The following is a 14846-nucleotide window of genomic DNA, read 5'->3' as shown; positions in this document are numbered from 1 at the left end:
ATTTAAGTATAGCAGCAAAATCTGACCTTCTTTCTGATACATATTCAACCCATTTCTTCCATTTTTCCAGAAGAACATCTTTCTTCAAATTAACAAAAAAGTGATCTTTTCCATCATATAAATCTCTATGGTCGCATCTATTAATTATACTTAATTCTATTGCTATTTTAATTACCAAAAACATAATACAAAGTTCTGTCATGACATGCATTAATCAAGCTCAAGTATTCATCCCTGTTAGTCAAGTTAAAGGTGTCCTATCGTCCTGTTTTACATGTTCACCTTTCTTTAGTGTGAAATGTTGCTGTTTGAGCATGAAAAAAGTCTGCAAAGTTACAAAAACGCTTGAAACGCCTCCATTGTAGTCTTGTGTTTTCTCAACACCTCACAATATTCCTTATTTAAATAATTCCCGCCCAAGGCATGCACAAAATAAAGAAGCAAGGCCTGGTTGAGTTAGTTAGTGTTGAAACTCACAGTTATGGTAAGGGGCGGAACATTTCTCAAACACGCTTGAAGTGGTTGACTAATCACAACACACTGGTCCAGCTGACCAATCAGAACACAGTGTGTTTTTCAGAAGGAGGGGCTTTTAAGAGACGGGATCTAAACAGAGCGTTACTGACAGACTGGGCAGAGAGGAGCTGCAAAAATGTCAAATATGGGAAAACTTGAATTTTTAACATTCAAGCATGAACATATTTTCTAGTAGAGCTCAAAAACAAATCAAATCAACACCATCTAGTAGGGCTGTCACTTTTTATTCGATATTCGATTTGCATTCGAACATGACGTGAAATATCCGAAATCGAACTATAAATAAACTATCCGGTTTTTAAAGTGCCATGTTTTGTGCATTTTTTTACAGTCTATGATTAGACCGTTTGATTTTTATTTTATTGTTTGCCATCTCATCCAGTAGCGAATAATAGCCAATAGCCAGCTTGTTTTGAAAATGGAAGATAACGACAAGACTAAGAGACCGCGCTGTAATTCCTGCCTATTACACACACACACACACACACACACACACACACACACACACACACACACACACACACACACACACACACACACACACACACACACACACACACACACACACGACCCACAGAAAAGACGCGTGTCAGTATCGAGTTCTCTTTCGGGCTTGAACAAACCATAACACACACATTATGCCAAATGTCCGTTTTGTCGAGTGTCCTCATGAGAGCAGTCTTCAATTATTTAAATAAAGTCTTAAATGAACGTAGAGATTTGTGAGAAAATGGCACGCGTGTCAGATCGCGTCTCTGTCAGCAGCGGCTGGTCTTAAAGTGTCATTAATGTTAATCAAAGAACAAAGGTAAGAGAGTAAATTACTCACTCAGACCCGGCGCCAGGAGGATTATTATACCGGTAGCCTAATAATCATGAATGCACTCTGCTATCTTTTAACACATCTCCGGCGAACGGCTTTTTCACGCAAAAGAAAAACTCTTCATGAAGCGCAGTGAAATTCAGCGACTATGTGGCGTTTCCTGATGGATCGAGTTGTTCGTTTGTAAAACTTCATTTTACATTTTACTCGTAGATATTCGAATATATTGCCTGATATTCGATATCCGTGTCTATCAGTAACTGTAAATTACCATTAGAGTAGTGGCAGATTAATTTAGGCGAAAGTTTGATCCTTGTTACTTATTCTGACTTTTGTTTTATTTTTTTTATAATGTTTATTGCTTTAAATAATACAAGTTTTAAATTGTATTTAGACGTGCCCCAAATTCTGGTTATAGTTTTGCTGAATTGCAGGCCTCATGCAAAATAAAATGGCTGATACAATACCGCTTAAAAGTTTTTTGTCTGTAAGATTTTTTTTTAAATGTCTTTTTTTTAAAGAAGTCTCTTATGCTCACCAAGCCTGTATTTTATTTGATCAAAAAAACAGTTAAAACAGTCATATTATGAAACAGTCTCTTATTCAATACATTTTAAAATGCCGTAATGCTTCGGTGTCACATGATGCTTCAGAAACCATTCTGTCATTCATTATTCTTTAGATCACTGTTCCATGCTGTGGAGTATCGAGACGGGGAAGTGCCTGTTGAAGTATGCCGGCCACGCTGGATCAGGTGTGAAACTCTTTTCACAGTACGCTTATGTGTCAAGATGTGTAACACTTGGGAAAGTGTTGATTTTGTGGACTTTTGTTTGGAGATTAGTATCTTAAGAGTTTATATGCTGTGGGTTTGGATAGTGTTAACTATGTTTTATTGAGTCTAATGAATGTTTGTTGTGTTATTTTTTTCTTGCAGTCAACTCCATTAAGTTTCACCCCACAGAGCAGATGGCACTTACAGGTATACATCAACACATGCAGTGCTTTGTTTTTGAACAACATCTGCTCTTTCATTTCCTTTCTCTTTTCCTTTATTGAAAAGTAAAAAACTTTTTTTATTTTTTTTCAAGCGTGACAAATAACATAAAAATTACAATATCAACCACAATACAATACAACACCATCAGGAATCACAGCAACAATTTACCAGGGGATACAACATAAGTCTTTTACAAGTACAATTACATTTTACAATAAGGTTTCATTAGTTAACAAAGAACAGTACTCTACAACATTTATTAATATTAACGTTAATCTTAGCATTTACTACTACATTTTTGTTAACAGTAGATAATTCACTGTGAGGTGAACATGAACATTTTTATTAACTAACATTAATAAATGTTGTAAGGATATATTTCTCATTGTTAGTTCATGTTAGTTAACTAATGTTGTTAACCAATGAGACCTTATTGTAGTGTTTTGCGTTAGCATGAAGCTCCAGTTTCACAATACATGAATAACAGTAAAATGCTGCAAAAAACACTTGAAACGTGATTTGCATCTTTCCAAAGCATACATTTTATTTATGCTTACAATCTTATGTACACTTCCACAAATCTGTATGGCATAGTTTTATCTTCATATGGGGGCTCGTCCGGGATTTAAACCAGGGACCTCTCGCAGCCTAAGCGGGAATCAAACCCCCATTCATTCATCATGTGACTGGAGGCTATGCTGCCTTTTAATATTTATTTTCCATAAGACTGAGATATTTTTTCGTCTCTATTTGTATCTCTCCCCACACCTGTCAGATGCTTTTAAATGTGATTTGATAGATGACTGTCCTTTTTTTAAAATATAATGTTCCATCTGTGTTTGCTTTGTCTGTTTCCTGACAGCGTCCGGGGACCAGACGGCTCACATCTGGCGTTACATGGTACAGCTGCCACTTCCCCAGCCCCCAGCAGACATCAGCGTGAGTGTTAAAACACACACCGTCATAGAGCTGCCTCTACATGAATGCTGAAATCAATATCACTTATCTGCAATTTTTGTGCACCATTTATTCATGCACTAGCATGGTATTCGAAAGACAAAATTTGTATTATTTCAAGAAAAAAAATATAATTTGCTCCACCTCTGAAACCTCATCCAACATTTTTTTCCCCACACTGAATATTCTGTTTTACTTGGAAATATGCCACAATTAGGGAGTAAAATAGGTAACGAATGCTGTTTCATGTTGACTGTTGTTTTTCCTAAAGAATTACCCTGTTATTTCTTAGTTTTGTGTACTTAAAGCTGGAGTCGGCAAGTCTGGCAGATTGAGGGGACTTGGCCAAAATGTTTTATGTTTACAACTCTCAAGCCCCTCCCCCACTACCACCGAGCACCCTCCCATCGGGTTTGTGCTCATCAGTGCGTGTGCACCAGATTTTTCTGTGAACACGCCCATCTCTTCAGCATCTCATTTTCTTTTCCTTGGTTGTTTTGGACCTCCTAGCTCTGGTTGTTAACCGAGGAATTGAAAGCTTGTTAGTAGATTTTCTCTCCGCCATCAAGCTTCGTACAATCCAACACACCTGCGAACTTCAGGCGTGTGCACGTGATATTGTAACGTGGGGAGGGGTATCTGTGGCCTGTGCACGAACTGTGATTGACAGTCAGGTCTCACACCTGCGCTGATTGGTCCAGAAAAACCGGGAGCGGTGGATTTTTGCAAAACAAATAACAGGCTCCAGGTGGAGGGAGAAGCGCGAGTTTTTTTCTAAAACCGGCTGATTTATGTTGTTCTGTCGGAGCATAGTGTCGGTTTCATTGAATATGATAAAAAAAATCTTGCCGAGCGCAGCTTTAAATCTATACTGTGTCTTTTTTTTTGATAAAGAAATAACAATGTTATTAATAAGAGAGTGCAAAAAAATTATTTTCCAAACCATGTCTTTACTTTAGCCAAATACACTCTGATAAACCTATAATAATGATTTATGTTTTAGAGCTGTTGGGACAGACTTTGTGAAAAATTGCATGCATACGTCATGTTATTTTAATATCTCTGTGATACTAAGGGGCCGTTTACACAACATTGTTTTCAACAAAAAAAAAGTTTAACTTTTTATGCGTTTTGGCTGTTCATTTATACGACAACGGCGTTTTGGGGGCCAGAAAAGGCAAACTTTTGAAAACTGGTTTCAAAGTGAAAGTTTTTGAAAACGATACTGTTATAGTCTCAAATTTGTGAAAACGGTGACGTCATGCGCATGTATTACGTGTTCAGTCAATAGGCACGTAGTGTTTCTTTACAAAGTGACATCGCCACCTACTGGTCTGGCAGCAGAATACAGCGTTTTAGTCGTTTTCTCGGATCTGTGTGAACGGATATTGTTTTGACAACATTGTTGTATGTACACTACATTTATTGTTGTGGAAACGTACCCATAATCATGATTACATTTTTTTTATCAGTTTGTTTTTGTAATTTTTTAAAAATGTCTATATAGTTTATATTAATTTATTTAAGTTTTAGTGAAACTGAATGAAAATGAGAAATGTTGCTAACTACAATGACAACTTGCTGAAATAAAATTAGTTAATTTAGTTAATGTTTACTTCATTTTAAGTAATTATTTGTTATGGTTTTATTTTCTGTAATAGTCCTGACACAGAGAAAAGCAGCTCCTAGTGTGAAGCTGAATGTTTGTTGTCACAGTGAACAACACAAGAATGACCATGATCATTCAAAACGGCAAAACTAATTCAAAACGCTTTTTTAACCACTAGAAATGTGTTTCAATGTGTGTTGTAGCTTTAAAATGTTCAGTAATTATGGCTGCAATCTCATTTTATTGTTTGTATTTACTAATCAAAGTCTGAATTAGTTTTAAATCCATTCTTTTCTTTAACATGCCTGTGTGTTGACTCTTCTTTGCTCTCTGAACTAGGCCTCGCTGGACGATGACGTGGACTTCTCTGATAAAGACGAGGCCGACGGGGAGGCGGAAGGGCCCAATGAATGTCCCACCATCCGTGTCGCAACGACGACCTTGAAGAGCCACCAGGGGGTGGTGATAGCAGCGGATTGGCTGGTGGGAGGAAAGCAGGTGGTCACTGCCTCCTGGGATCGAGCCGCTAACCTCTATGATGTAGAAACCTCTGAGCTGGTGCACACCCTCACAGGTGAACATGGCACTGCCTCGTGTTTCCTTTGCCAGGGTTTTAGGGTCATACGCCTCTGTTTTACACATGTGTGTGTGTTTGCAGGTCACGATCAAGAGTTGACCCACTGCTGTACTCATCCCACCCAACGTCTGGTGGTGACTTCATCCAGGGACACCACCTTCCGCCTGTGGGACTTCAGAGATCCCTCCATCCACTCTGTGAACGTCTTCCAAGGCCACACCGAGTAAGTCACATGACCTCTCTTCTCACATTCTTACATGTAGACGTTTGACTGCCTTCACACAGGGTACAAATGAACACTTGCCAAGCGCCAAATGAGAGTAAAAATGAAATATAAAATTATAAAAAAAGCTCTTGACTGTCGGCCACTTAGGGTCTCACTATCTAACTTACTATCTGACATTTTTTAAGGAAGCCAAAAGACCTTGTTGATCAACCCACACACACAGTCACACTGCACACACACACTCACACTCACACTATCTCTCCGTGACTCCGTGTGGAGAGACATTTTAATGTTGTGTCACCAAAGAGAGAATATAAAGAACAAACTCAATATAGGTCTCGACGGTTTAGTGCCTGGTTACTTTTATAGCGAGAGACTGTGGCTTAAGTGATTTTGAAAGTGACATGGCTAAATAACTCATATTTAATATAGATTTGTTATAGGGACAAGAAAATATGAAAATAGTTACGGCTGATAAATATCAGTGTTATTTTTAACTAAAACTATTAACTATAAATTTTTTATTGAAATAAAGCTGATGTAAAATATAAATATTAGATTAAAAAGTTAAACTTAATAAACATAAATGAAAATTACTTGGATAAACTAAGTTTATGTTGAGGAGGTACTTGCATTTCTAAAGTGGAATAAAAATAAACTAATGCTAAACAGAAATATTTTTAAAATGCATAAATAAATGACTGAAACAAACTAAAAATAAAATGAAAACTGACAAAAATAAAAAAAAGGTTAATTCAAAATCGGTAAAATAACGATAAATATTCTCAGTATTTATTGTCAATTCATTCTGAAGAAAAAGTCACAAAAGTAGTAGTTATGATACAAGGATTTTGCGAGAGTGTTGCTATGTAGATGTTAAGGTGTTCTGAGTCTCATCCCAATCTATGGCTTCCTTTCTTCCCCTGAAAACAAAAGAAAAGAAGCCAAGTTCTAGTCATTAATATGTCATTTATGAAGGTTTATGGATTACATCATAGGCATTAACTGAACCATTTTATGAAATCTCATCCTGAATGTCTCTGTTGTTTTTGTTACTTCTCTCTGACCACTAGATGGCAGTGCATGTACAGCATTTACAGGAACACCTCAGTATTTCATTCACATCAATTTCCTCAAAACCGAGTAAAAGCAAACCCTTTGCTGTCTTGCTCTGTATCATTAATTTCCAGCGTTCCTTTACCGTGTGAAGCGTGTCACCAGCTGCAGTGCGAGTGAAGTCAGTTGTGTGGTGGTTATTGCTGGTTAAGGCAGGAATGAGGAGGCGCTGCAGTCTTTGATTACCGGGGATTACACGCCGCTCATTATGTTCAGCCCAACATGTATAATTCCGTCAGATCCCAGCGTAATGCTCTCAAATAGACAATCAGCGTAATGAGATTATCCGGCGTACTGCTGCACGCTTCCCACTGTCAGCCCCTCCGTGCAAAGTCAATTACTGTCCGTCACTCTCGTCCACACTGACCGAGGCTCTCTGAGAGCGCCACTCGCCTCCGAGTGTTCATGTGTGGATCGTCTGCGACCGCTCACTATTCATTCAGCTCATTCATCACTCTCAGGGGGCATATTTGAGGAATAATGTATCAGAGGCATATAGTGGGAATATAGTCGTCGTTAGGCACAATACACAACCGGACCTGTTCACAATACTGCTTTATTAAAAGGGTTATTACATAATAATAATAATAATAATATTTTTAATAATAATAATATTAAAGAGGGATGGTTTTGTTAAAATATTCTCTTAAATATCTTTTTTTTTTTACTTTAGGGGTTGAGTTTTTATTAGAATGAATTAATTTTAATTTAATTGTATATTTTTTAACATTCCTTTTTTTTTTTAAACATGCCTTGAATCCACAAATGTCTTTTAGTTTTTTCGTATAGAATAAAAATATGAATTGATAAATTTTTAAAAACTGAAATAATCTAAACAAAGAACAATGAACCATTTCAATATTTATTATGTGAAAAAATATTTGTACACATTTTTACACAAATTACACCAAAACAAGTAAAAAAAAAAATTTAGGAAACATAAAATTCTAGCTAGCCTACAAAAGTATGAGAGTCCGCTGTTTTATTCCAGAAATGTATAAATCAATGCACCTTGCACACCCGTAAAGTTATAAGTGTGTTAGACAAAACTGTTATAAAGACAAAGTGTTATAAAGCACACTATCATTGCTTGTAAAAAGCTTATTTGTTTGTGGTAAAAGCTGCTAATAAGAAGGTTTGGATGTGTTTTACAATCCATGATAGTGTACATGATTTTCTTATTGTATTTTCTCTTGTATTTGTTTGAGTTTTTTTCATATTAAGGGTATTTGGACATGTTGTAGAAATGGAGCAGCTCCTAATGGGACATGGGGAAGGAAAAATATGAGATTATTTGACAATGTAAATGTAAAAAATATTTTTTTGCATTTGCTCACAAAACCTTAGTGTTTTTAAGTGTAAATAGCAACTAGATTATATTTACACTGATTGAAAATAGTTATAGATTATATTTACACAAAGTCAAAATAGCAGTATTTTCTTTGCAATAAGTGTGAATAGTAGTTATTCTATTTATACTTCTGAATAGTGGCAGATTTGCTCCCCAGTGTTGTTGCACATTAAATGGTATGAAATAATAACATAGTGTAAATGATTATATGTATTAAAATGATGGTAACGCTTTACAGTAAGTGTTAGTTCACTGTGCATTAACTAATGTTAACAAATACAATCGTTGATTTTAATAATGTATCAGTAAATGTTGAAAATTAATATTAACTAAGATTAATAAATGCTGTAGAAGTATTGTTTATTCTTAGTTCATGTTAACTAAGGTACAGTACAGACCAAAAGTTTGGACACATTACTATTTTTAATGTTTTTGAAAGAAGTTTCTTCTGCTCATCAAGCCTGCATTTATTTGATCAAAAATACAGAAAAAAAATTTAATATTGTGATATATTATTACAATTTAAAATAATTGGTTTTCAATTTATTATACTTTAAATTATAATTTTTTTCTGTGATGCAAAGCTGAATTTTCAGGATCATTACTCCAGTCTATCACATGATCCTTTAGAAATCATTCTAATATTCTGATTTATTATGAGTGTTGGACACAGTTCTGCTACCTAATATATATGATGAATAAAAGGTTAAAAAGAACTGCATTTATAAAAAAAAAAATATATTTTCTAATAATATAAATCTTCTTTACTATCACTTTTTATCAATTTAACATCCTTGCTTAATAAAAGTATTGATTTATTTCAAAAAAAGAAAGAAAAAAATGACTGACCCCGAATGACTGACCAGTAGTGTATATTGCTGTTACAAAAGATTTCTATTTTTAAAACATTTGCTTCTTTTTTTCTTTTTCTTTTTCCTTTTTTTTTTCCTTTTTATTCATCAAAGTATCCTAAAAAAAGTATCACAGGTTATGAAAAAATATTAAGCAGCAGAACTGTTTCCATCTTTGATAATGAATCATCAAATTAGAATGATTTCTAAAGGATCATGTGATAGACTGGAGTAATGATCCTGAAAATTCAGCTTTGCATCACATAAAAAAATGATAATTTAAAGTATAATAAATTGAAAACCAATTATTTTAAATTGTAATAATATATCACAATATTACATTTTTTTCCCTGTATTTTTGATCAAATAAATGCAGGCTTGATGAGCAGAAGAAACGTCTTTCAAAAACATTAAAAATAGTAATGTGTCCAAACTTTTGGCCTGTACTGTAGTTAGCCTAACTAATGAACCTTATTAAATGGATGCTTCCTTATAGGGACAGTAAAGCCCTGCCTACTCCAACCCTAACCGATAAACACTTTAATATTAAACACACGTTAGACACTTAATTTCCACTATATTTGGATAATTTGAAAATAAATGCCTTTCCGATCAGATATATGATGGGAAAATGGAATAGAGCGAGTTCAGTTTCGGTTTCGCACTAGGGTCGATTTGCGTCAGTATTCTGCCCTAAAACTAAAACTATTGCTAATTATTGCAATCAATTTTCTTCCATGATTTTGTCTGGCCCAATCAGACGTCAGTGGGTGGAGTTAGTGTAAATAGCCTCTGCCAACAAGGTGGGCTATTTGCACTTAGTGTACAGACACTCCAAGAGAAGAAAACTTTTCTTTTTAAAGGAAAAAAGAAAATACTTGATACTTTTGACACTGCTTTGGTTATGAAAGTGACGAGTACAGTGTAAATTAAGTGAACATGAGTGTTCTCTGACAATAAAACACCAGAAATCACGAGGGGTAACACATTTTTCCGCTGTCGTCTCGTAGTTGAACTTGTTATATGTGAAGAGCTTTGTACATGCGAGTCGGGTATCGGATTGATTCCAGCGCTGTCAGGTTACACAGGAGTTGATGAGACGCAGCTAATTATGTTGGGCCGCTGAATTCACTCGTCACTGAGCCCTGAGCAACACTCAACACAGACACAAGTCCACACTTTCACACCTGTGCTGCAGTTTTCTCATGATTTCCCCTTGTGTAATCAGACGGTGGAGTGGCAAAATAAAGAAATGTGTGAAAAGTAGCTTTAGTGTTTTCAGCATCTACCAGGACTCTCTTCACACAAGCTTCATCTCCAGAGCAAGTTTGATTTAATTTAAAATTGTGACACAAATATATTGCTATTGTGCAGTCGAATGCTCTTCTCAAAGTATTAATAATAATATTAATAATAATAATACAGTTTATTAAACCAGTATTTAAGGAATATTACACATTTTTTCAGCAATTTAAGCGGTGAACGGCAAAAATTTAAAGGAATTGTTCACCTCCATTTAATTCCATTTTAAAGATTAATTAATTTGCAAATCATAAAACACAGAATCCAGAAAATGTTTTGAAAAACAAAACAACAAAAAAACATCATATTTCTCAGGGCACTATTATTGCAAAAAAAAATTAATACATTTTTAAATTGTTAAGGTTTTCATGAATTTAATTGATCCAAATTAATTTTCATTATTACAATTTAATTAAACCATTAAAATGGAAGCCTGAAATAATAAAATGGAAAACACAGAATTTGGGAAAAATAAAACTAATTTCACAAGGCTTTAAAAATCCCACAATCCCAGAATATCATAGAGACTTGAGGACGGACTCTTTTGACCAATGGACCTCATCGCTACATGTACTCTGAGCATCTTACTACACCTTGCAACTAAATAATAATGGCCTGACAATACCCACAACACCCTAGTATATTGGCAGTGAATATTCCTCAGACTGTGAAACGCCTGACATGGAAAGTTTGACTTCCAAATGCGGCGAAAGGCTTAATGAATGAGATGTTTGACAGTAAATGGCAGCGTGTGTGAGTATTCCTGCATGCAGATGTGTGAGTGTGTGTGGGCTGTAGAGACAGCTGTTGATTGTAATGAGTGGCGTACAGTGCAGTGTGTGTGTGGGTTGATTGAGTCACGCATGAGGTACAGAGAGAGGGTGTTGTGCTGTCAGTGGGAGTGAATGCTCTGCTGCACTGGGACCGTAAGATGAATGAGCTCTGCAGCGCTCCTGGCAGGAGCTGAGGACCTCCTAAAGACCAGACACACACACTTACACACCTTCACACAGGCTGAGTTTATATTCATTCATGCTGAGCGTGTGTGTGGGTCTATGCATAGAACACATACATGAATCATGCTTGTCTCTCTCTCTCTCTCTCTCTCTCTCTCTCTCTCTCTCTCTCTCTCTCTCTCTCTCTCTCTCTCTCTCTCTCTCTCTCTCTCTCTCTCACTCACACACACACACACACACACACACACACACACACACACACACACACACACACACACACACACACACACACACACACACACACACACACACACACACACACACACACACACACACACACACACACACACACACACACACACACACACACACTCTCTCTCTCTCTCTCTCTCTCTCTCTCTCTCTCTCTCTCTCTCTCTCTCTCTCTCTCTCTCTCTCTCTCTCTCTCTCTCTCTCTCTCTCTCTCTCTCTCACACACTCACACACTCTCTCTCTCTCTCACACACTCACACACTCACTCTCTCTCTCACACACACACACACACACACACACACACACACACACACACACACACACACACACACACACACACACACACACACACGCACACTCTGGATCTCCTGATTCTGGCTCCTTGTCATTCAGATTTCCTATCCCTCTGACATCCTGCTATCCTCACTTCCCTCGCTTCTCTTCCCTTGACTCCACATGACACCACACACATTTACCAAGTTGCGCGGTTTCTTCTTTTTACCCCATAACCAGAAGCTCCGCCCACAATGGAATCTCATTGGTCCAAAATCCAGCTCCACATAGCTTTATAATAGACATTGGATTTCTTTTACAATGTCTTTATGAACTTTTTGAACCGTCAAAGTTTTGGGTGAATCAACTTACAGTGGAGAGACAGAAATCAGTCAAGTATCATTAGAAAAACAATGGAAAAGTAGTGCAGTGGAATGGAAAAACAACTTTCGTTCATCTTCTAAATATTTTTATGTAAACATGCAGTAGACGGGTGTGTTTGACCGTTGAGCTTGCATCTTGTGCATGACAGGGGGCAGTGGTGGCCTAATGGTTAGAGAGTCAGACTTGTAACGGTTCGATTCTCAATACCGGCAGGAAAAGTGTAGGTGGGGGAGTGGATGAACAGCGCTCTCTTCCACCCTCAATGCCCTTCACCCACGACTGAGTTGCCCTTGAGCCCCCAATCGCTCCCTGGGCGCCGCAGCAAATGGATGCCCACTACTCCGGGTGTGTGTCCCCACAGTTTGCAGTGTGTGTTTCTTCACACGGTTTGCAGTGTGTGTTTGTTGGAAGAGTTACGATACAGCATTCTAAAAATGTGGTTAAAATAAGTTAAATTTTTGTCTTAAGTGTATCTCGAGAGCTTGCGGTTTCCCCCTTTCCACTGACCTGTGTTTCGCATCTTTAACAGCAAAAATGCATTCTGAGTAAATGATGACAGAATTTTTATTAGTGAGTGAACTAAAGGGATGGTCACACTAACTTTTTGTTCCATTCACATCAATTCATGTGCATGTGAATTTCGCTGCGTTCTAGAGTTTAAAGGGGACCCATTATGCCATTATTTTTACAAAATGTAATATAAGTCTCAGGTGTCCCCTGAAGTTTCAGCTCAAAATACCCCACAGATAATGGGCTTCCATTTTTGAGTGGAAGGAAAAACATGCTGTTTTTTTGTGCATACATCTTTAAATGCAAATGAGCTTCTGCTCCCCACCCCGTTTTCCAGAAGGGGGCGGAGCCTTTACAGCTCGTGCCTCGGATACTCTGCCAAAAACTAAAACATCTGTTTGGTTTTGAATTATCATCTCTATCACGGCCACACTCATGTGACATTGCAGTTCTTCATCGTCATGAAAGTTTATTATCTGCATGTTTTCAAAGCCATACCAGTCTGAACTTCATAGAAATAGTTTTCCGAGCGCACACATCCGAAACACGCACACATCCGAAACACGCACACATCCGAAACACGCACACTGAAAGCTGGATGTCAGACGGCGCATCCTGTGTGTATTAAACAAAGTTCTCTTTCACGTCTTATTGTGCTTAAACTGTCAAATACACACAAAAACACACATAAACAGTTAGGATATTAAGTAAAGATCATGTTCCATGAAGATATTTTGTAAATTTCCTACCGTAAATATATAAAACGTGTATTTTTGTGAGTGAATGCAGCGCAATCGTCAACATAAATGGACAAATTTAAAGGCGATTTTCTCAATGTTTAGATGTTTTTGCACCCTCAGATTCCAGATTCTCAAATAGTTGTATCTCAGCCAAATATTGTCCTATCCTAACAAACCATACATCAATGGAAAGCTCATGTATTCAGCTTTCAGGTGATGTATACATCTCAATTAAAAAAAATTGACCCATGTGACTGTTTTTTTTTTTTTGTAGACTGAGACTCATAAACTGCTGTACAGTTTCTAATAGTGAGTGAAGTTTATCTCAGCTGTGCAGTACAGCTGACATATGCCGGTCTCACTTCACTAACCCAAAGCATCAGGACACACCATGAGCTCAGCATTACGGCATATGGACACTTAGATGAAACATTTAAGCCTTTGCCCGGTTTATCTGCTGTTAGCAGCATAAGCATTCAAAACTATAAAGAGTAGCATTTTTAGAGCTAACTAGTATATATTGGTGCTCCTAGAAAATGAAGTGTGACCAGAAATGGAAACCTGAGTCTGAAGGCCCTTATGTCGTACATCTGAATGCATCTAGAATTCACACAGAATTTGAGACTGGACTTGGACTTGTGGCTTGACTTTGACTTGTGGCTTGAGACTTGACTTGAAAAATGTGACCTTGTGAACCTGTAGCCTGTGCATATTGGTGCTCAAAAGGGCGGCAGAATGGCCTGAAACGTTGTCCCCTAATCATCTAATGATGGTGCAAATGATAATGAGTGGCACAGTACAAATGATACATGACATGAGTCGCTGTACACGGGGGGCACGCAGTGTTTGCTGCCTCATTCCTCTTTCGTCTGCAGGGCATTCCCTGTCAGAGACACTATCTGTCTGTCAGGATGCTTCTGAGAGTATCGCCAGTGCGCTCGATTTCAGACGGACAGAGGGAGACACACCTGCTGTCTCGGGGAATGTGTCAGAATGGGTTTCTCACCGAGGAAGCATCACAGCTGGTGTCTCCTTTGAGACGGATCACGTAAATTCTGGATGACATGCCCACCTATTTCTGTTTTTCTGATGGAGACTAGTGGTTAAAGATTCGGGCTGGAGGCCAAAGGCTGTAGGTTTGAATCTAGTAAGGGTTCATTTATGGACCTTTGATGGCGACTGAACCTGTAATAATGAAACTGCTAAATGACTTCTATTTGTTGAATCTTAAAGGAATAGTTCAGCCAAACCTCAGTCAGACTGCCTTTCCAAACCCAAATGGCTTTTGTATGTTGAGTATTGGCCCATGTGCACATCTCCATGTAACAAATGTAAATGAGATGCTCAATAACACCCAATTCCATTGGTAGTTGCATTTCTTA

The 14846-nt window shown here is 37.4% G+C and overlaps 1 protein-coding gene across 4 annotated transcripts in view; it reads left to right on the top strand.

The window, feature by feature from the left end:
• The window catches only part of wdr37 (WD repeat domain 37), a 37967-nt gene that overhangs the window by 16303 nt on the left and 6818 nt on the right, over window positions 1-14846 (top strand). For all 4 annotated transcript variants that reach the window (XM_082184354.1, XM_082184352.1, XM_082184353.1 and 1 more), the window contains 5 exons: window positions 2043-2114; window positions 2298-2342; window positions 3223-3299; window positions 5266-5500; window positions 5585-5726. In XM_082184354.1, the coding sequence (XP_082040480.1) occupies window positions 2043-2114; window positions 2298-2342; window positions 3223-3299; window positions 5266-5500; window positions 5585-5726 (571 nt within the window). The remainder of the gene's footprint in view (window positions 1-2042; window positions 2115-2297; window positions 2343-3222; window positions 3300-5265; window positions 5501-5584; window positions 5727-14846) is intronic.

This window comes from Leuciscus leuciscus (assembly GCF_965113295.1).
Source record: "Leuciscus leuciscus genome assembly, chromosome: 11".
Lineage (NCBI taxonomy): Eukaryota > Metazoa > Chordata > Actinopteri > Cypriniformes > Leuciscidae > Leuciscus > Leuciscus leuciscus.
This window is presented reverse-complemented; position numbering and strand designations above follow the sequence as displayed.